The 24,501-nt window shown below is 37.0% G+C and overlaps 1 protein-coding gene across 8 annotated transcripts in view; it reads right to left on the minus strand.

Annotated features, from left to right (window-relative positions):
* NCKAP5 (NCK associated protein 5) overlaps window positions 1–24,501 on the minus strand; it is a 996,626-nt gene that overhangs the window by 606,040 nt on the left and 366,085 nt on the right. For all 8 annotated transcript variants that reach the window (XM_063647383.1, XM_063647384.1, XM_063647388.1 and 5 more), the window contains one exon: window positions 19,748–19,821. In XM_063647383.1, coding sequence (XP_063503453.1) covers window positions 19,748–19,821 — 74 coding nt within the window. The remainder of the gene's footprint in view (window positions 1–19,747; window positions 19,822–24,501) is intronic.

The raw sequence follows: 24,501 nt of genomic DNA on the forward strand, positions 1-24,501 counted from the left end.
ATTTACTATGTGGTCCTTAACGGAAAAAGTGTGCTGACCCTGCTACAGAAAATATTGCCCTCTTATAAGATATCATAAACATGAATGCATACTTTCAAAAAACTATTAATGATTATAATTTTGATTTATACTGACATAACTAGAGCAATTAAATGCATGTTGTAAATTCTAAGGAGTCTTCAAGTTTCTGATACAACTTGTTCTACAGCACATACAGCACAGACATTGCTGCTGAATATCAGTGACATTCCGTTTTTAATAGTAAGAATAGAAGTGATTTTAGCTAATTAACTTTTGAAATTAACTTTTTATAGCCAGCAATAACTACGGCAAGATTATTTCTAGATAATTAAAATACAGTGCTCCTAATGAATGGATATCTACTATAACTTTCTTTATAAAGACAATTATAGTTGCTTATATCATTTCAAATTGTGCTTTGTATATTTAAAATTATATTTTTTCAAAATGTAAACTTGGGTTTTTTCAATCTATTTATTTTTATGAACTAGGACTACAACAGTTGCCAAATTTCTAAAATATCTTATAAAATCTTCAAATTACAAAGTCACTATTTGGTAATTAAACCGTCAAAAATATCAAGAAGCCTGGGCCTCAGAATTTCTTATGAAAGGAATAGAGTTTTGAGAGGTATTCTGGAGAGATATTGGAAATTAACATAAAGGAAATAATGAAAGCTGAAGTTGATACCCATGGAATTGAAAAATGTTAGCACCATCACAAGTTCTTAAAAGTTAAGAACTATATTCTAGGAACTCAGAGAATGTGTTCTGCCTTTCTACTATTTTTGGCCTGTGTAGGCAGGATATTTTGGAAGGACAGGCTGGGTTGTACCATGATGACAAGCAACCCCTAGATCTCAGTGGCTTGAAACAAATGCCTGTTTCTTCTTCATACTACCTTTTGGCGGGGACTCTGCTCATGGTAATCATTTTATGACCCCAGCTTTAGAGAAACCACCATCTTGAAAGCTGCTGGTTGCCATGCAAGAAGGAAAGAGCATGTTGGGCAGTTGCAGATCTACAGTTAAATGCTTCAATTTGGAGTGTCACTTTTGCTAACAACTCATTGGCCAGAATGTGTCACATGACCCCATCCATCCTCAGAGGAGCAGGAGTTGCAATTCTATCACTTGCCTATAAGGGAGAGGACCGGATATATTTAGTGACAACTCATTAAATGTTTAGGGTAATGATTAAAGACCCAGACCTCCAGCCAAACTAGTTAACTAATGTTTGTGCTTCATTTCCCTCATCTGCAAAATGGGAAGACTAAACCTCATAAAACTGTGATGATTAAATGACTTAATACTTGTAAAGTGTTTAGAACCATACTGTCATATAATAATAAAGCATTATTATTTTATTATTTCTTTTTAACTTTTGTACCTGCCACCCTGGTCTTCAGTGCCAAAAGCAGAGATGAGGGCAAAAAACAAAAGTGGGCAGTCTTAGGAATGCTGACCTGGACCCAGTAGGGATGCCTACAACAGATATTCTTGAGAAAAGGCCCATGATCAAATGAAAGAGATCAAAGATGCTAGGATTTCCTTATAAGTAACATTGATCCAGAAGGTATGAAACAAGCCATTAGCAGAGCAATGATTTATTTTTAATGGGAACTGGAGGATAAGGGGGATAAAGACACCTAAACTGAAAATAGGACTTTTGTAATGTGAAGGCCAGAGGATGAACTTAGGGTGTGGTCATATAACATATAATATGGATGCAATCAGTGGAAGATGCTGAACAGGGCTATCATATAGCATGCATATTTGGGTAATACAGTATATGAATGAATCTTTTCTAATCTGTGGTTTAGAAGGCTTACACCAGGCTAAACAGGAGTTCAAGTAAATGACTCCCACTAGAAAGAGCTAAGGCTACAAAGAAGAGAAATGGGAGCAAAGCGAAAGTCAACCCAACAATTATGTAGAAACATAGCAAGTGGTAGACTAATGACATGGTTCATTCCTACCAAAATTCCTGTTTCCTCAGTACTGGCACCAATGAGATTGCTCTGAATCCATGACCATCCATATGTGTTAAAACAATCCTTGACTGTTAGACACCAAGGAGATGCCAAGATAAACAGACATGATTTCCCTCTTCCAGGGGCTTAGTGTTTAACAAGAAAGACATAGGGTATTAACCTACCTTAACATAAATCAGAATGAAGTTTTATACTACACACATAAGCAGAACATTATGGGAGTACAGAAGGAGCAGAGGTTCATTTTTAATATGGAATTTGGGAATACATTTTGGTGGAGATGGCATTTTAAATGAGATTTTAAAGAAGAGGAAGGGATGAAAATGGATACAATGAATAAGATAACATAATATCATGAGAAGCCAGGAAAATGGGTAAGATCGACCATTTCAAGGAGGTAGAGGAGAAATAGTTTTTTTTTAAAAGGAAGCTTTGTCCTTTGTTCACCCCCAGTAATTCAGCAGCACACACTAGACTGTCTCATTCTATAATTTGTATGTATTTCTATCATTCTATAGATTCTATAGATATAATTCTAAAATCATTCTATAATTTTATATTTATGACTCCCTATTATTTACCCAAAACATTAACTATAATTTTTAAATGACTATTTGATGTTAATTTTATTTCTGTAATCTTTAAATGTAAGCTCTACAGTTCACATTTTCTAGATGGTCACAAAACAAATTCAAAAGATAATAAAGCTGAAAAGGATTTTTCTTTTTTTTCTTTTTTTTTTTTTGAGACAGAGTCTCGCACTGTTGCCAAGGCTGAAGTGCAATGGCACGATCTCGGCTCACTGCAACCTCCACCTTCCGGGTTCAAGCAATTCTCCTGCCTCAGCCTCCCGAGTAGCTGGAATTATAGGCACCTGCCACCATGCTCAGCTAATTTTTGCATTTTTAGTAGAGACAGGGTTTCACCATGTTGGCCAGGCTGGTCCCAAACTCCTGACCTCAGGTGATCCGCCTGCCTTGGCCTCCCAAAGTACTAGGATTACAAGCGTGAGCCACCGTGCCCGGCCCTGAAAAGGAATTTTAAGTTAAATTTTTGCTTTATAGATAAAGAATCCAGTGATCAAATGATTTCCTCATAATTGTAGAGTGGCAGACTCAAGAACTTGTAGAACTCATATCCTAATACTGAATGTATTTGTTACTTTAAAAGATAAAATAATCAAGAAAACAACAAAAATGAGTCCAGGGTTACTCTCGTGGTTGTTCTGTGAGTATTATTTGTCAGAAGCAAGGTGAATAATGCCTATAAGGTTGTATATATATATATATGTGTATATATATACACACACACATATATGTGTATATATATATTATGTATATATATACACACACACATATGTATACATATATAGTGTATATATAGTGTATATATACACAGTATATATTATATATATAGTGTATATATGTATATATATTGTATATTGTATATCTACATAATATATATTGCATGTATATTGTATATATATGTATATATATAGGATTGTATATAATATAAATAGAATAAACATAGAATTAATTACTAACCCCTAAAATGTCTAATTGAGGAGTCACCAATTCAAGCTTGTGTGTGTTTAGGACAAATAAAAGGAAGCCCTACCCCAGAGAGTAAGGATTAAGTTGATGGAACTCTTTACCCAACAGGAGGTAGAAGAAGTTGGAAATAAAAACAGATTTTAAATGGCTTATATAAATTAATGACTGGCCTATCACACAGTTAATAAGAAAAAAATAGTATGTGTGGGTCATGTTATGCATGTTTGAAGTTGACATCAAAGAAGTCCTTGCTTCGCCAACTCTGCCAAAGACAGATGGCACGTGGCCATGATGCACCATGGCAATTCTTGCTTTTGTTTGTGAAACTCTCCAAAGGCTGTGTTTTGAAAGTCATGAGAAATTGCTAGGTTCCTGGGTTGTGAATAGAAGATGGACATTCAAGGAACCAATCTCTATCTGTGTATTAACCAAGACAACTATATCTAACATTTTATTCCCAAACAGGATTATAAGGGACATTTCCACATTCTAACTTTACATGAAGACTCAGGACTTTGAAAGCCCATGAGAAAGTTTTCATAAGGATTTATCCACAATTTCTTCTTTGGTTTGCTCAGATGTGAAGCAGGAAAACTTCCAGACATCCTGAACCTCTGAACTTTTTGTGGATTGCCTATCAACACAGGCAAACATTCATGCAGCAATTCAAAAATTTCTTCTCACTGCATTATAAGCATGTCCTTGCATTATTCATATATCAAGAGCATGCCCATTCCCAACCCACAATGGAATGTGAGCCTAATTACATGTTCGTTTGGAATAAGATCTCACCAGCCCAGGAGTGTCAGAAACCCTCTATCATATATACATATCTTGTTTCCAAAATGATCTTCCCAAGCCACCCTAACAGGCCCCCTTCAGAATGCTTCCTGCTGACAAGTGAATCTGCTTTTTGCCTTTCACCCAATCTCAGCTCATGCTTTCTCTGTGAAAATATCACAGACCACATCTGACAGTGGTCCAGCTAATTAATGTACTCCAATACCTAGCAAGCATTTGACAGGAAAAATAATCTATACCGTATTTATTGCAAAATCTTCACCAATGTGACAAAGATAAATGTAAACTTTACATAATCATTTTTCATTTGTCATCCAAAGTTGAAAGTGATTTTCAAATGCTAACTTTAAAATTATGATGAGGAAGATAATAGTTCTGCTTTAAAACTGCTTGGCAATGGAATTTCTATAGTATAATGGTTTAGCAATGAGCTAGAAAAATAAACTCTCTCGCTAATGTAGTAAATGGGCCAGAAATAAACCTCTCAGGGATTTGGGTGATGGGGTGGGGTGAAGGAGGGGCACACAGAGGGGATGGTGGAATTGGATTTCTGGAATAAATGATCTGAAACCCTTAGCACACTATATCTTCAAAAAGTGATGTCTTCCTTTATATAATGCACATACCACCATCACAATACGAGAGAAACTCGAAGAATCTTAATGTGTACCACGGTAAACACCTATGGCACCCAACTCAGTCTACAGCAGGACACCCAAAAGTTCAATTCACTTTGGCTGTGACTGTGCTCCAGGTACATATTTTCTCATGAGCTTTGTTTCTTTGTTCTAGAACCATCCTTCTCAATATTCCTTAACATTGAAATTATACATGTTAAATTAATTATTGTTCATTTAATTGATGAGCTGAAACTCATGTCCTTCCTTTTGAAAGCTAAAGTAATCTTCTAATAAAAGGTCAGGAATGATCAAATTTACTTTTAATTATTATTAATTCTTCTGCGACTTCTTTTTTTTTTTTTTTTTTTTTTGAGACAGAGTCTTGCTCTATCTCCCAGGCTGGAAGTCTTGCTCTATCTCCCAGGCTGGAGTGCAGTGGCACGATCTCAGTTCACTGCAAGCTCCGCCTTCTGGGTTCACACCATTCTCCTGCCTCAGTCTCCTCAGTAGCTGGGATTACAGGCACCCACCACCATGACCGGCTAATTTTTTTTGTATTTTTTAGTAGAGACAGGGTTTCACTGTGTTAACCAGGATGGTCTCGATCTCCTAACCTCGTGATCTGCCTGCCTCGGCCTCCCAAAGTGCTGGGATTACAGGCATGAGACACCACACCCAGCCTCTTCTGTGACTTCTTAACCACAAATAAAGTCTTGGCATTGGAAAAAGGAAGATCTGAAACAGGACAAGGCAATTAAAAAGTGGGTGGAGGAAGTATAGGAGTACTGGAGAAAAAAGAAAGGAATGGATTTTCTAAATTTAAAACACTCTTCGCCCTTTCCTGAAATAATGACTTATATTCTTTGAGTTCACAAGAGAGTAATTGGATATGCATGATGCAATGCTGGAATTTTAGGTATTTTGCCTAAAGGTTATTAACAATTAGTACCACTAGGGGAAAAATCATAAAGTTAGTTAGAATAACAACCCTCTCTCAAAGGATAATTAAAACTGGACTTGTAATCTGGTCATAATAAAAATATATTATGTTTATATTGGAGCCTCACATGTCAAGAGGAAAACTGACAAACTAGAATATGTCCAACAGGTGGCCATGACTAAATGAAGTCTGAAAAACAAGTTGTATGAGGACCAATGAAGGAACCTTCCTTTGAAGCAGTAAAGACTGAGAAAAAAAACATGAAAAACTGTCTTCAGATAAATCCTTTAACAGGAATGGTACACAGAACAGGGAGATGTTATAAGTGGAGCTACTGATGACAGCGTTAGGGCCAAAGGGTAAAAGACAGATGTTGAGTCATTCAATAGAAGAGGTGTCTGATCTCTTCCTATCCAATGTAGCAGAATCCATCCCATACTATATCTGAAAGATGACCACTTTGCTTTGACATTTGCAGTGGTACAGAACTCACTATCTCAAGAATACCTTCCTCGGGATGGTAATAAGTGTGAGAAATGCCCTTTCTAGTTCTAAATTTCTTCTCCACAAGACAACTCATTCCATTTTCAAACAATTATTAGGTCTATCCATCCCTTAGTCTTCTATTTGTCAAGCAAAACATCGCCAATTCCTCACATCATTATTAATTCAGTATTCTGAACCTTGTACCATTTTAGTCACCAGCTTTGTGGATACTCTTTGGATTGTAGTGTCTGTAACTGACATCCAAATTAAGTGCTCTTGATATGGTCTAACTAGCAACTGACCCCATCCATATTTCTATTTCCAAAGCAGAGAAACAAGAAAATCAATTGGCCAATATAACTGAATAAATCCAGGTAAATACATATTTGGCGTTCAGTTAGCCAGGGAGTCTGAATTTCTAGGATATTGAAGAGACAGCATCAGACAATGCATTTCTCTGATTGCTGACAACTTTTAATTTCCCTGTCCAAGAAAATCAATCAATGTGTGTTAGCTAAACACCTGTTATGTTCAACCCTGTGTTAGTCATCATTTGATGTGTAACAGAAGTGTAAGGCCAGGTACCTACAATATTTGTAGAGTCAATACTAAGGTACATGAAATAATTTTAGAGTTTTTATAAGATATACATCATTATGTATACTTATATGAAATAGTCTCAAGTTCAGCAGGGAAGACTGGGCCCAGGTGGGCTGAGGAATGCATGTGAAGAGGTAGGGAGGCAGGAAACTTGAAGGATGGTTAGGGCTTGTCTATTTGGAATGGAGAGAAAGGCCACAAAGGAGTGCGTGTGTAGGAATAATGAGTAATAAAGGAGGTCAAGGTTAGTAGGGACATGTGTGTGGTTACAAATAGAAATATTTGGATTTGTACCATAACATTTCTATTACGACTTCCTTTCTCCCATTCTAAACATGCTTGGTTTTATAGAAAAAACTTGCAGGACTCAGATTTCCATGGGTATTAGTTTGCAAACTAATCCCTGATGAGATATTATGAGGAGCTAAGAGAGTGATGCTAGAATTCTCAAGTGGCAATGGCAAATTTCAGGGCTGATTTCCTGGATAACCAATTCTTTTTTTTTTAATTCTGAGCATGGGAATTTCGGTTCATCCAGCAGAAGAAATGTTTTTTGATAGATGTGACTTTTGGTGCATTTTGAATTATGTCATCTTGGGGACAAATGGTCCCAAAAGCAAAGGTCCTAAATGTGTACATCTGATCCAACTCTAAGAACTTTTGCTCAATTGTGACGTCAAAGAATTTCTATTTTAGAGTGGCCTTCTGCAACTGATCCCATCCATATTTCTGTCTCCAAAGCAGAGAAACAAGAAAATCAATTTGCCAATATTACTGAATAAATCCAGGTAAATACATATTTGGCTTTCAATTATCCAGGTAGTCTGAATTTCTAGAGAATATTGAAGAGACAGCGTCAGACAATGCAATTTCCTTTAATAGGGACCATAACCTCAGAGTTGCTGCTCTGTTTTTTGCTATTGTACAATTAACTTTTTTTTTGCACCACACTCTGCTTATAGCTTCTGTGGAAACTTAAACATTATTCAATAGAATAATTTCCTGGAAAATCTTTTGAAAGTGGTCACAGCCTCTGACCTTGCTCTGGTGCCCTGGGTCCGCCAGCATGATGTTTCATTACCCCGGGAAGGTTTGGTGCCAAGAGACAGTTCAAGAGTTAGTGCATAAAGAAAGCTAGGTTCATAAAATAATTAATATCTGCCTTCTTTCAAGGAGGGAAACTGCCACTTCCAACCATTTTATGAATCTATCACTTCTCTTCTATCTTCATCATTCAACCCTTCAACTGGCCTACCTAGGTGATAGGTAAAAATTATAGATTTTTAACTCTTAAGAAATAACTGCTGAAGTCATTTCTTTCAAACCATTCTCATTACCAGTGGGAAACTCAGGCCCAGAAAACCTAAATGACTTTTGCAAGACCACAGAGTAAGTAGCAGAGTCAGGACTTAAACTCCACATTGCAGAAGATGAACCAGGGATGATATTTTTAAAATTTAGCAATGGTACGACAAAATCACCAAACAGTTAGAATAGAGCCTCTGATTGTACTGGTGTGCCATTAAATACCAGCCCCAACTGGATTACAGTGTATATCAGTACTACTTTAAGGGATAAAGAGAAAAAATGTGCTTCTTATTATCAAGCTATTTAAAGGAGCTAGGTAATAAAATAATTATAATTTATTTTTACTGTTGGTTCTTCCCTTTTTCATCTTTTTGCCTTTTTTTTCCATTGTCTTCCTTGCTACTAATCCTCTGAAAATTCACCCTCTGTTTGGCAGCCTGGGTCATTGTTATTTGTGCTAAGCTCCTATATTAGTCTGTTATCATATTGCCATAAAAAAACTACTTGAGGCCAGGCAAGGTGGCTCATCTCTGTAATCCTAGCACTTTGGGAGGCCGAGGCAGGCAGATCACTTGAGGTCAGGGGTTTGAGACCTGCCTGGTCAACATGGTGGAACTCCGTCTCTACTAAAAGTACAAAAATTAGCCGGAAATTGCTCGAACCCAGGAGGTGAAGGTTGCAGTGGGCTGAGATCATGCCACTACACTCCAGCCTGGGCAACAGAACAAGAGTCCGTCTCCAAAAAAAAAAAAAACAGCACAACTACTTGAGACTGGGTGATTTATACAGAAAAAACACTTAATTGATTCATAGTTCCACAGGCTGTACAAGAAGCGTGGGTGGGGAGGCCTCAGGAAACTTAACAATCATGGTGGAAGCCAAAGCAGGCACATCTTACATGGCCAGAGAAGGAGGAAGCAAGCAAAGGTGGAGGTGCTACACACTTTTCAACCACCAGATCTCATGAGAACTCACTTACTATCACGAGAACAGCAAGGGGAAATTCACCTTCATGATCCAGTCACCTCCCACTGGGCCCCTCCTCCAAACCTGGAGATTATAATTCCACATGAGATTTGGGCAGGGACAGAAATCCAAACCATATAAGCTCCATTCTGAATTCAGGTGTATGTTGGTCTTGCCAAAATTATCAAAACCTTCTCCGTAAATGCCACTTTCAAGCCATGTAGGTTAAGCCCTGATTACGTTTGTAAAAGTAACTTGATCTACATGTCTACAATTGTTCTCTAATTTGCTTTATCCAAGTGGGAAAAAAAACACACAATATTTTAGGCCTTGATTTTCATCACGAAATTTTAAAAATCTAAACTTGTCTCTTCATTGTGTTATTTCAAAATCATGATATATCCTTCATTGCTTCTATTGATAAGGTTGTTTGTCACTCAACATCATAATTGGTAGATCAACACAATAAAATTATGGGATAGAAATATATATTTGATTATTATTGCTATTGGTTAGAGCCTTTACTATGATATATAGTGACGTGATCACAGAAATGACAAGCCCTAAAACTTCTTGCTTTTTGGTTACACACTTTATGATTAAACACTTCAATCTTTAAACTTTCTAACAACATCTTGAAATTGTGTATCTCATTTTAGCATTTTTAAGCCACTGAGACAAATGACTTTCTGCCATGCTTGCTTGACTTTTTTTCTTGCACGGACTTATGGATAAAGGTGGTCTCATCCCTAATGAACATATGAGGCCACAAGAATTTCTCTTTGTTTGTTTGTTTTTGATACAGGGTCTTGCTCTGTCACTCAGGCTGGAGTACAGTGGTAGGAACAAAGCTCACTGCAGCCTCAGAGTCCCGGACTCAAGCCATACTCCCACCTCAGCCTCCTGAGTAGCTGAGACCTAGGAGCACTCACCACTTCCAGCTAATTTTTTGTAGAGACAGGATCTTAATCTCCTGGGTTCAAGCAGACTGCCCACCTCAGTCTCCCAAAGTTCTGTGATTACAGGAGTGAGCCACCATGCTTGGACAATTTCTCCTCTTGAATCATCAACAGTCCCTGTAAAGTCTCAAGAAAAGTGTTTTGGAGCACCTATAATGTGCTAAGTCACTTAGGAACAAAGACATACGAAACACATCCCCAATTTTTGTCTCTATGCTTTCAAGATGGGTGAAACTTTATGTTTGAAGTTTCATGTTTTATGCTAAGCATGATGAGAGATATGAGGAATGGGAAGACTTGGTCTTACAGGTCAAAGATGTGAAGCGTACAAAACATGCTCTCATGAGACAATTAGACAAGTCAGTGTGATTGAGAGCAACATGGTGGGAACTGGTATAGAGGCTCCTGGAGGTAAGGACAGAGTCACTATTACATGTTTGGGGTATTTTGCTGAAGCATCGCAGAGGGAGCGTTGTCCTCGTCAACAGGAGATGTGGCGGGAGGAAAGGAGAGCAGAGGGCTGGAACCAAAGCAACCCAGGTGGCAGATCTCCCCTATTGGTAAAATGTGATTCATGTGGTAGCACCGCACTGGGAGCTTCAGTACCTTTAACTTTCTCTCTCAGGCTTTTACACCTGGTGAACATTTAGAATAATTGCCACAGAAAACACATCTATGACATTTAATCACTGAGTGTTCGAGAGAAGGCAAAGCCCAGACACCAAGTAAGCCAGGTCCCCCGAGGCAAACTCCAGAGGCTTCCCCGGGCTGTGAAACCAGCTAAAGAAGGCAAAATTAATCCACCCTCCAAAAGACGTTTGCGTTCCCACGCATGTTCTCCGCCCTGAGATAGCTTAGAACACGGCTCTACCAACAACTTTTCATTTACATTAACCTATTCCTGATTCTTTGATGCAAGGAACCTTGCCATCCTTAGCTCTTTGGATTATTGATGAAGTCTGATTTATAATACAAAATTATACAGTGTACTGTAGTTAAAACCTTGAAGGAAAAAATGCATTTTGTATTTCTTCTTTTTGGAGAGGCCCAAACACCCCTCTCCAGGGTTGGAGAGTGGAGGTAGGGTAATGGAACTCCCTCTCAGGCCTCTGAATATGGAGAAATTAAGAAGAATGGGATGGGGTTGGGGGAAAGAGGTAGTAAGCAAACAAATGACTTATTTTTAATCCAGTGTTACCCATTTGGAGAGAGATACAGGGTTATATCCTAACAGTTCCTTTTTTAAAAATAAGTCATAAGTATGCTCATGCCCTAACAAGTTAGTGAATTTTTCCATTAAAATTAAAATTAAATAGAAGGCCATGGTAAATTACCCATTTCATTTCTCCTTCCAGATTTTTTTTTTTTTTTTAAAAGAGGCACTTTGTCACTTCTTACTGTGAGTGCACTTCAGCCTTAATACATGCATTTATGTCAAGGGGGCCATTTACACTGTTGCCTGCTAGAGTTTTTCTTCTTTCAACTTAGTAGGGAATATTTGTGATTTTTATTACCCCAAATAAATCTACAAAATGCCTTTTGCTTGAGGACTTTTATTTTAATTTCAGATAAATAAATCACATTAGGTTCCTGGCTGTCATATTAAGATAAGCATGGATCTAAAAATAACAAAAGTGTGTTTTAAGCTAAATGTCTTTAGATTAAATAGTGGTAAATTTCTCTGGGTGACCCCCAAATCGTACTGATGTTGGGATATTTTTTGGTAGTTTTGGAGTGTTTCTTGAAGAATATAAACCTGTTTAAACTAGAAGTGGAGTTTTTAAGTCATGTATGGGCTTACTTGTACAGTATTATTCAAATCCAATCCGGTGGCAGTAAATCTATCTTTTAAGTATGAATATTTCCCCAGTGACATTAGGGATCAATTTTATATCTTTGTTGGTTAATAGGGACTCCATCTATACAGTGGTTTATTTATTAACTATAAAGACCCTAGTCCTGAATTTCTCATCATCCTCTGTACTGCTAGAGCTTAAAGTCTTAAAGACAATTCAAATTCAATGTATTCCATTACTGACTCTTCATCAGCCCTCACTCCAATTCTGCTCCTAATCAATCCTTGGTTCAAAATGCCACCTCCTCTGGGAAGCCTTCTTTGGACTTCTGCAGGACAGAGTCTCCTAAAATGTGTTTTATAGAACCCCCTCCATCCCTCAAAGCCCCAGTGGAATAATCTTGATAAATGTGAAATGTTTCTTGCAAACAAGGTTTAGAGTGAAGAGGAAGGGATAAACTCCCAAGGTTACAACCTAAATATATGTTCTCTGATGGATTAAAGAACAGTGGACAGATTTGATAAGAAACAGCAAATCACAGAAAGTGAGTGCAGAGTTTCACCCTGACCCTTTTTGTGTCTCCTCGCCCCAGAAAACCTGGATTCAAATTCTAGGTACCCCCTAATTAGACACATGCATATCATATACAGGTCACCTAAGTAAACTATAATGAAGATCGATCCTAAGGTGCAAGGTGAGATCTTCTGGGTGATCTGGTTCAATCAAACCAAATATCTTTCTGGACTTAGTTCTACTAAACTCTGTTGTTGCTGGAAAAAAAGGTGCTTGGAAGACAGTGATGTTATTTCATCAGGGGCTTCATGGTTATAAGAAGCCTGAACACTCCCTTGCTTCTCTAAAGTACAACCAGCAGTCTATAATAAGTATCCTTTGGTGGATAGCTTATCCCATAGCTCTCCCTACCACTGTTCAGGAATAACATAATCATTGAAGCATGTGGCAATACCCAATTTCGAGAGTCGTGGTTTCATCTCCTTTGTGCTGGACAGAGGGCATAGCTGAGAGGCCAGACTCTTATCTTGGCAGGGGTCTGGGACTGTCTGCATCTCTGAAACAACTCCTGGTGGGTAATTGGGGAGTGACATTTGATGGGTTTCCAGGGTGGCTCTGGGGTCTGCACTTGGCTGAGAATACAGCTATGATTTAGAAATTCATCCCAAGGGTTGAGAACAGGGAAAGATAATGTTAGGCACGCTAGCCCTGGTCTCCTTTGACCTCAGCAGGGTGAATCAGGGATGCAGAACAGGAAACCATGTGCTGTTATTGAGTTGGCATAGCGTGATGTTTTGCTTTCAGAGCTTTTATTGCTATTACAGCATACTGAGCTCTCTCTTTGTTTGCTACACATTCTCTCCCCAAGAGACAGCCTCTTTTTCTCTTGAGGGATTTAAAAAACAAATCATAGTTCTTATTTTATTCAGTGTCCACCATTAAGAATTCATGCAGAGCAATTTTACTTGTTGCCAATTAAGAGCTCCCAGTGGAGGTCTATGATTACAGTGAAGGCAACCTGTTTAATACTTGGCGTCTCCTTAGTCTACATAAATTAACCCCATGAGGGTAAAGGCATGCTAATTCTTACGATGCTGGATGATAGGATTCTAAGATCCAGGATACACAGAAGGTACATCTTCAAGAGGCTCTGGGCCTGAATCTGCTCAGAGAGCATGTCGGCTTTTTCTTCTTACCTGTATTTTACAACTACAAGATAATTTCTAGATAACATTTTAGCAAAGAATATTTCTTCCTCAAGGATAGAATAATGGCATGTGGCCTCCCAGCAAGCAATTTCTCTCTCTCAATTTAGAGCTGGAGGGAACTTTAGAGGCACCAGGGCCATTAACCTCTAGCTAAAAATATATAGATATATCAAAATTATGGAGAACATGAATGAGCATTTTAAGCATTGATCATTTTATTTCAATGTTCACTCTACTTAGTTAAGACATATTTGAATCATAAGGAGAATGAAAGCAAAGTTTTTACCCAATGTTTTCCCATTTCTGTTCTTAGAATAAGAATCACATGCAAGCCAGAAAGGAAAGGTAAAAGTCCATTTTAAAAATCTTGGATATATAAAAGTAATTATCTTTCTTTTGCGAGAAGGGATGAGCCTTAGAGGATCTTCTTCTAACTAGGGACTATACATGCTTTAAAATTTAGTCTTTTACTCCCCTTGGTGATGTAGGAAACCATCGGTTCCCCCGCCTTGGGAAGCAAGAGTTAAATCTTTTATTTGGGCAAATGGTTTATAATCAGTAGTTTAGATTCTTGGAAGTTTGTACTGAGGCTTTGACTTCCCCTCAGGAAATTAGTGAGGAACTTGGGATTGAGGTTTCTACAGGTTGACTTTCCCCTTTTACCAACAACCCAGACTCTTTTCCCCTTTTACCAACAACTCACTGCTAGATGCCCTTAAGTCACCCGGCCCAGTACCAGTGAAGCAGGTGGTACAAGTCATATGTATTCTATATTTGGACAGCAGTTAGATAGATCACCACTTCCCTTGCTATGTTCCTTGCAACCTTAGAGTAGATGCTCTAAGACAGATAGGATTTGGAGTTTTATTTTTAAAGTAAAAAATGAAATTTTATATCCAATATTTGCATATATGCAGCACATGTTAGCAGGATTAATGGCTCTGAGAAGTTCTACAATTAAAACAAAATGTTTAAGACTTGGTTTTACCTAAAATTTTAAAAATTTATTTGACCATGGAGTACCCTCATTTTTCTTAAAATATCTATGACACAGTGACGCAGAGTATTCATGTTTCTTGGAATATACTCAGGAAAATGCTTGCATAGATTATTTAGACCACTGATGCTCAACTGGGAGAGGGGATGACTTTGTACCTTAGGGAATCCTTGAAATATGCCCAGAGACATTTTTGTTGTCACAACTGAGGGATACTACTGGCAGGTGGTGTAAAAGCCAGGGATCATCCTAAACATCCTCCCCTATGATGAAGAATTGTCTGGCCCCAAATGTCGACAGTGGCTTGGTTGAGAAACCCTAGTGCAGATATAGCTTGTTCAAATGAGGCTTAGGTGATCTGGAATCTGTGGTTGGTAGCTGGCACTCTGCATTCAGATTTTGTCATTTGATTTTGATCATGGAGACCTATTACTCATTCTTCATTACCTTAATTTAAGGCTTTTGATAAAACTGTCACCAATTTGACTTATGAAAATTTGAAACAAAGATGCTAACAGTACTTTCCTGAAACAAGCACCTCCTTGCCTGGGGACCAGACCAACTGTCCTTATAACAGTAACAAATTAGCCAACAAGATTAGAAATTATGGCTCAGGAGTCATGCAGCCAGAGGCCGCAAGATTCCTCACATCCCCAGTTGCTCCTGTGGGTAACATCATTATGGTAAAACCAAAGATTGGTATTTGAAGTGTTTTTCAGACCCTGCATTCTCATGGATCAACTGGCACCATCCAGAAATGTGAACTGGCTCATCAGGTCTTGCAGCCCCCACCCAGGAACTGACTCAGCGCAAGAAGACAGCTTCGATTCCCTATGATTTCATCCCGACACAACCAATCAGCACTCCCCATTCTCTAACATCCCCACCCCCACCACCAAACTATCTTTTAAAAACTCTGGCCTCTGAATCTCGGAGGAGGCTGATTTGGGTAGTAGTAAAACTCCAGTCTCCCATTAACACAAAAAGAAAGAATATCTGAAGTGAATACTTTGACATTATCTAGTTGAGCTACTGGCAAGTTGTTAGATTGTTACATTAGTCATTTCTACTCATAGGTTCTTTGACGATTTCTATGACATATGTATTATGTAGCTGTATCATTGCATAATATTTAAGTGTTATTTAAAAACGTGTTTTATAAATGCAATATAATATTCCAGACACCATTTCATAATCTCAGTGCTGAATAATCTTAAATACTAGCTATATTAATACCTTCTTTTCACAGATAAGAAAACTCCATTTCAGAGATGTTTTCTAGCAGCCAGTTTATGCAGGCCAGACAAGAGTCCAAGTCCCCAAAACCTCCAGTCCAGTTTTCTTCCTATTGTATAGTATTATGCTGCTCTCACTTTTTTATATATAATTTTACATTTGTGGCTTGAAAGTAATTTCAATGCCATAAGCATTCATAAATTCAATTTGTATTTTCCACCTGTTTATTCTAAACTCCTAATATGAGGCCGCAAATGGATAAATGTTTTTTATCACTTGTTAGGAAAGACATATTCAGCACTTTTTTCTTACGTTTCTTGTCACAAATATATTTAGCCAAATCAGAAATAGCAACAAATAATATAAAAAAAATTCTTTTTCTCCTAATATTAACTTTTCACATTAGAACAAATAGAAGTACAGGAAATTATGGCTGTGTTTCAACCTGAACTAGTATACAGGTTGTCGCAGTGTGTGTGTGTGTGTGTGTGTATGTGTGTTTTTTTAAATCAAGCAGGGAGATACAGAGCAGATTAAACTCACCCCGACTTATACTCAAGTCTTAGACTAAGTTCTAGATTCTGACTCCATTCTCCTCTTTAGATGAATTCTCAGTTTTCCTCTTTAGAAAGGATTTGTTGCTATCAAAAAGACAATTGAGCTTTTAAAGGACTGCTCATTGCTAGACAGTTATTTATGAACTCCATAAATTCCTTTGCAACTTGAAAACCCAGAGATAGATTATAGGTCTATTTCAGCAGAATATTAGACAGGACCTCAAAATAACCAGTTATCTCAAGAGTGTTATTGCAATATATTTTTGTGTCACAGCAGATGGTTATGCTATAAGAACCAACTAAAGTCGGTTAAAGACTAGCAGCCCCCTCCATGAAGGAAACGAAACTTTTTAATCTTTGCACCTAGTCCTACATTATTTATCCAAGTCTTATTCATCAAGTGGCAACAAGAGTATGTCTTGTTTCAAGCATGCTTCTGATCAGTCCTCAAAGGTGGTAGCCATAAATTAATCTTGACCACAATTATTACTGGAAGATCTAGATATTCAGAACTTGACTCTAAGTTATAAGTTAGCTCCAGTATAAATGGAAGGCCATCAGTTAACATTAGCAGCAATGACAAATAGCCCACTCCGTGACAATGGTAGCAGCCACAAATCAAAGGCATATAAAATCAGAGAAGGAGCCTATAATGATTTATGGGAGCATTTGTTTAACTTCAGGCAATCTGGTTGTGCTTGTGAACATGACATGCTATTCCCATGATCCCCTGTATATCACAGATTCTATTCTAACTTATGAACAAGCATTTAAAAATTTAATCATAACCAGAAAGGATTTCCTACACTGTTCACTGTCACTCACATATTCTTCTCTAAAAACAATTCGGCTACAGTTGTTGTTATGATATTGTAACAACCATCATAAAGCCTGTCACTTTAAGTCAGTGAAGTCAGGATCTGTTGGCAAAAATATAATCAAAAGTAATTTCATGATTCAATAAATAGTATATAAATCTGCTATTATTGGGGTTCATTTTCTTTCAATACCACCCATTTCCATCTTCTCACTGGAATTATTCTGACTATCCGAGTATCATTATTACCTTCTATTGTTATTTAAATGGAGCATTTTTATTAGATCCTCTGACACTATATATAAGGCTTCACTTCCTCAGCAGTAATCATTCCATTTCTGAAGGAAAATGGAAGTAACTGTACACAAAATTCTAAGCTCTCACTTTATGTTAACTCCATGCCTGAAATGGAATTTTAATTTAATCATATCTGAGAAGACCTAGGTTTTTATTAGCTACCTCAAGAAAGTAAGAAAAATAGCCCTTTCCATGCAGGTTGTTTCGGTTCAAAGAGCCCATGAAACCATTATTCATCTATAATAATGCATGTAAGGTACACTTACTAACCAAATTAAACTCTAAATTTCTTTCATAAGATGGCATTCATTATTTTTTGTAAAATTTTCTTTTGGAAGATGGGAAAAATAAAAGGTTCTATATAAATAGTTGAAATAAAACATTATATCGGTTATACAGTTTTAAAAATATACTTTCCAAGAGATCTATGGAAGATATAATTAAAAGGATACAACCATACATGTTATTGCTGATTTAATTAATACATTGGTTCACAAAAGAAAACTATTGGAATCAGGTTATAGTTCTCAAAGACAAATCTAACAAATAATGCATCAATTACATAAAATTAACTGGTGTACAAATGACGCATGTATACATATGTAACAAACCTGCATGTTGTGCACATGTACCCTAGAACTTAAAGTATAATAAAAAAATAAATAAATAAATAAATAAAAATTAACTGGTGTGTCCATTAGTGTCAAATAGACCTCATTGAATTTTTGTTGTATCCTACCAGCAGTTTTTCTATGTATAGAAATAGAATATTCTCTATTACTATAATCAGAGGTCTGTCTTCCAGTATAAAAATGAATATAAGAATATAACAAATTAAAATATATAGCACTTTACCCAAGACCTAGAATGCCTGAAAGAAGATAAACTTTGAGGTTATTAGAATTTTTACAGTGGCAGAACAAGAAGAGGCAACCCGGCCTGGTGAGGAGCCCCATGGTGATGGATTTGGATGAGGTCTAGCAAGAAAACAAGAGAGTTAGTAAATATTTACCTGCCATCTCTGTGTACAGAGAGAGCACTCTCCCCATGCTGCAAGGAGATGAAAAGAAATAAAGGGGCCGGGCCTGGTGGCTCACACCTGTAATCTCAGCACTTTGGGAGTCCGAGGCGGGTGGATCACCTGAGATCAGGAGTTCGAGACCAGCCTGGCCAACATGGTGAAACACTGTCTCTACTAAAAATACAAAAAAAATTAGATGGGTGTGGTGGCAGGCACCCGTAATCCCAGCTACATGGGAGGCTGAGGCAGGAGAACTGCTTGAACCAGGGAGGTGGAGGTTGCAGTGAGCCAAGATCCTGCCATTGCACTCCAGCCTGGGCAACAAGAGCAAATCTCTGTCTCAATCAATCAATCAATCAATCAATCAATGACTTTAGCGGCTTACTGAGGGTTGGTGAGACAAATGTACTTAATAAAACAATTTCGGTACAATGTGAGGCATCATGTAATTAAGCACCAGCATATTTATTTCAAAAAGTAAGAGCTATAGGAACTTCAAAAAAGAAATTTAAGTTCTATAGTAGCACCTACAAAAAATATAACAGCATGTGCCATAAAAAGCTAAATAATAATATTACAACCATCTTTGCCACTCTGAATTCCTAAGAGGCCCCAAGGAATGAATAACTTGGGAATACGACTTCTATAATATTAATCTACCATTTCCAATATGCATGCAGAAATATTCTCAGACATTTTCCTTACCTAGTGTCAGAACCCTCCATGTAGAATAAAAACTAAATATTGGATAGCTGTACAACAGTATTATTAAAATATTCTCCTTTAATATGAAGAGAAGCAGGACTTTGAAGCAGCAATGTTCTACTTTTTAACTAGAGAAAAAAATAAATCTTGAAGCAAGCAAGGATCAAATAATTTGGGCTCTAGCTTCCACATTACAACTTTGCCATTCCAAGATGATAGTTTCTTAGAATCTAACAGTTTTTAGCCAGACAAGGACTTAGTATATATTCTGTAGTCTAACTGAAATATTTTAGATCAACAAAGCTATAAAGGATGCTACGTGAGCAAGCAAATAAGAACATGAATTGAACTTACCTCCAGAGACTCCTGTGTTGCTCCTCGAGCTGAGTCAGCAGATGCTCAATGTATTTATTGGAGTCCATGTATTCCTGCACAAGCAGACAAAGACAGATGAAAACTCACTACGACAGTCCCCACCATCCTAAGACTCTGACCTTATCTCTACAAGGAGTATTTTTGACAACATTATCCCTAGTTCCCTTCCGGTTCTAGAATTCTTTGCTTCAATGACTTACAATCATATGTAAATACTATTTTTTCATATCCTATGATAGTTTTGTAAACAAATCACAGAAGAGAACTGAACTGTCATTACACTAAGTCAGCATTACAATCCTCTTATTCACAGAAAAAAGGCCTAAATTTCATAGTCATCTAAACTGGAGTCTGTGTTCTACTGTATATAAATGTTTCTGCCAATCATAGAAAAAGAAAATAGACAAAACAGTTCTTGATTTTACTGGTCTTATGACAGTCATGTTCCAGCAAAAGTAATGTTTTCAAACTATATAGAATGTTTTATATAAATATAATATATACCCATATTCATTGGGCACTTGTATACACTAACGGACATGTCCATTTTTCTTCAACTCCATATATACATACAAAACAGTATATTTGCTTTTTTTTAATTCTTAAACATAAATCTTTGGCTTCTAAAAAGACCTGAAAGGTATGGTGTATTCTGCTCTATAGAAATGTATATGTAAATTTATTTCTCTAACTCAAACTATTTTCCTGAAACGTATCTGAAAAAAAATTAAAGAATTCATGTGTCACATGAGAAGTAAGCAGAAAAATCCATAGGTTATTACAATGGATTTAATTTGTGATTTCTGCATATGAGGCTCATATGCAATGGTGTTTCCTTTGCTAACCTGGAGTGAATACAACCTACACAAATTCTTTTATATTGCTTTCCTCTGAATCTGGTATTTTATTCCCTTGCTGTTTAGAGGTCTATCCTGCAGTCCTCTGCTTCTACATTATAGCAGCCTTCGATGGAACAGTATGCAATGATTTCAATGTTAAGGCACCCATGAAAGCTAGTGTTCCATTTCTATAGATTTGAAATAAACTGGGAACTTTGATTAACAGCGACATTTTTCTTTCAGAAATATAGGTTTCTTATGAAATGCTATACATAATATACAGCTCTTATAGAAATATTCACTATAATAAGGTGAGGGGCTGGGAGAAAGACAGGAGTTGATCCCATATAATGGAAAGGGACCAGTCCTGATTTCTTTTGATCCTGGATCTACCCATGCGGCCTTGAAAAGCCTTTTTTACCTTCCTAAAATGTTTGTTAGACTAGAGGGTATACTAAGTCCTTGTCTAGCTAAAAACTGTTATGATTCTAAGATACTGTAATTCTGTTATAGATAATTAGCTAAGAAGTTTTATGCTTATTGAATAAACATTTATTTTCAGGTGGCTACTGAATAGTTATTTAAACAAGACCACTGGGAATGTTAAAAACAAAGCACAAAGCTCTACTACTGCAGGAAGTTGCAACATACATGGTTATGCTTTTAACTGTCCTGATCAAGGCTAAACCATGATTTAGAACACTTGACACTATCAAATACATGAATTCAAATATGTTCAGCCAAGAAAAACGAAATACATTGTTCCCAAGTAGAAATAAATGTACAGATCTTAAAGTTATTCATTTTTTTCTTCATTTAACAACTATTTTTAAACATCTGTTAGATGCCAAGAGCTGTTCTAAGTGCTTCAGATATGGTAATCACCAAGAGGGGGAAAGCCAATGCCCTCAAGGAGCTTACAGTCTGTCAAAGGGGACATACTAAATAAGTGAACAGATTGGTTTCATATTGGTTACATGCTATGAAGTAAACAGGTGATAGGAAAGACTTTGGGAGGAGCAGCTATGTCACATGAGGACTCCAGAAGAAGACTCCGACCAAGTGATATTTGAGCTAAGACTTGGAAGAGGGGAAGGAAACCATATAGAGAAAAGGGAGCCAGACACTACAGGCAGAGAAAACACCATAGACAAAGGTCCTGAAATGTGCTGTTGGAGGAACAGAAGGAAGCTAGTGGGTGCTGGGAACAGGGACTCAGGGATACTGGGTCTAAAATGAAGCTGGAGAGATAGGCAGGACCAAATCATGTGCAAGCCTTAGAAAGCAGCTTAGACTTGTCATTTTGTTCATTCTGATTATCTCAAGTCAGAGGTTGAAGCTGAAAGGTGTAGTGATGACAAATGAGACTTTAGTATCAAAGAGACTCAGGTTCAAATCCTGGTTTTGATACTTACTAGCTATGTTCCCCTGGTCACATTATTACATCTCTTTAAGCCTTAGTTTCTTCATCTTCGTCAGAGGGATAAATAATGCTTCATTTATGGAGGCATTGTAAGTGTTAAACAAGAAGTTTAAGTACATACATACCATCATGACTGCCAAATAGCAAGCATGGCCTTTTTCAGAGTATTATGTACCTTTTTTCAAAAGGAAGATCACTTTACAAGGTGAAGGCATTATTCATTTTCTCTTAACAAACTTCAAGATTTTTAAGTGTACAGTTCTTAGGTTATACACACTAAATATTAGAACAGGCAGTTAGGCAGAGATTGATAATACTGATCTCTAATCTGAATGTACACTGGCTTGTGATTTCAAAGCTATTTCAAATAAAAATACTAGCTGCTTCCATTTAAACTAGCTTTATCCTATTTTCCATATAAATATGATGACAAATCTTAAACCACTTAACAATGGGAAACTAAGATTATTGATTCTTCATCGCTCTTTACAGCTTTATGTTTTCTCTACGGCACTCTTACTTCCAACATTCAATATATTTTACTTATTTACTAAGGTATTGCCTCAATATAAGGCTAACACAAATGGATTGGGAAAAGAGACATGAATCTTACATATATTTTTTGTTAAGTGAAATTGTTTTTGCTCAACCTGAAATAGGAAGTACCTTCATACCTGTATCATTTCTGGACCCTGAACTGGAAAAGTTAGTTACCTAATGTGAAAACACTATCATAGGATTATAAAATAGGATTACTCCTAGGGGGAATTTTGTGAATCCCTTTGGGGATTAACTTCAAGAAAACAATGGAGGGTGGTAGCACTGGGGCTGGCAGTGGTTAAGAGGAAACTATGGTCACCATAAGTAAAATGCTATTGGCACAGTGGCTGCAACAGCTTTGGGAGCAAGTACATACAGGAGGTTATTGTACAGAGACTTCAGTATCCCAGCATGCCTGCAAAGGCGAAAGAAAAGGTCCAGGTAGATTTTTTCAGAGTAAACTGAAAAAATGCAACATGGAACCCATGAACAAGTACTGTAGGACAAGAGAGAGAACATGATCCTTAATCATAAAAGAGGGTGTGACTCTGAAAATTATTTACATAAGAAAGATATGAAAGCATTTTAGAAAGAGCCTCAGACACGCTGACTAGTATCCAGAAAGATGTGGTCTCTCTGACACATGTGAAGAAAGATTTTTTTTAATGTTGAGATGAAAAGACAGCAGAATTAGATTTTAAAAGATAATAGGGTGAGCAGCCAAGATAATAAAATGACATAAAATAAAGATGGGGCTGAGTGAGCTAAGAGTTTCAGGGCAACATACACTGTACTGGCAGAATGGAAACCTATTTATTGCTGTCCTGTGATTTTTATTATGAGATGACTCTCCCTACCATGAAATGGTGCTTCAGAGAAAGCAGGCAACAGGTTTTGGTGCAATGACACTGAATTGTTTATACAGCTGAAAGTCTTATTTCTCAATACCTCATTTGGGAAACAATCAAATTCCCCAACCCAGGCCAGGTACTTACATACTCTTCTTCTCCTATTTCTACATTATAAGTCAATTAGTATACGTATCATTCAGTTAGTGAAGAGTAAGCATGCTGTAATCTAGGGAGAAAAAATAAACACCCATATCCACATATTCCTTGATGTCAGTGTTCACTATTCCTAACACATTATCTATGAAAAATATCAATTTCCCAAGCCTTGCTTTGTTCAGCATGCAACTTCCTACCTCATTCAGCACAAAGATACTATTAAACTATTGTTACTAACTTGATGAACATCCTATTCTACTGGTTTCTGTTAGAATTATGAAACCCACCTTAGATACAATAAACAGTAGAATTGATAATGAAAACTTACATACAGTCCTGAGGAGGATAAACTTAATCTGTAACTAAATTAAGAAATAAAGGATAAGGATGAAAATGAATGCAGACATGATTAATAAAAAGGCCAGAAAATATCAGTTTGTCAAACAATGATAGCATTTGAGTACTTGATAAGATTTGAAATGCAAACAACAAACAAAGGGATAAAGAAATATTTCAGCACAGGGGAAAAAATAAGGACCTGATTATGCACATTAAAAGGACCCATCACTTTCCAGGTAGAGTTAGTGGAAAACAATCCACACGTCTATTAGCACAAGAGTTGAATAAAAATAGTGAAGGAAAAAAAGATGGACTTGTTTGAATGCTTATAGCTCAACAAGGAGCAAAACCACATAGCTCCATAGCTTCCAGCCACCCCAAATGCCCACTGAAATTAGTTTATAGACAAACCATAAATATTATTCCCAATTAAGTAGCTCCTATGTAACAAAGCAACAGAAAGACATTCTCCGGCATTCATGAATTCATAAAATACAGGACCTATGTCTTTTAATTAAAAACTTAAAGATGCATATGTGTATAACCAAAAGGTGTCTGTGTGCAGGTAAGTATATGTACATATGC

This window comes from Pongo pygmaeus, chromosome 11 (assembly GCF_028885625.2).
Source record: "Pongo pygmaeus isolate AG05252 chromosome 11, NHGRI_mPonPyg2-v2.0_pri, whole genome shotgun sequence".
Lineage (NCBI taxonomy): Eukaryota > Metazoa > Chordata > Mammalia > Primates > Hominidae > Pongo > Pongo pygmaeus.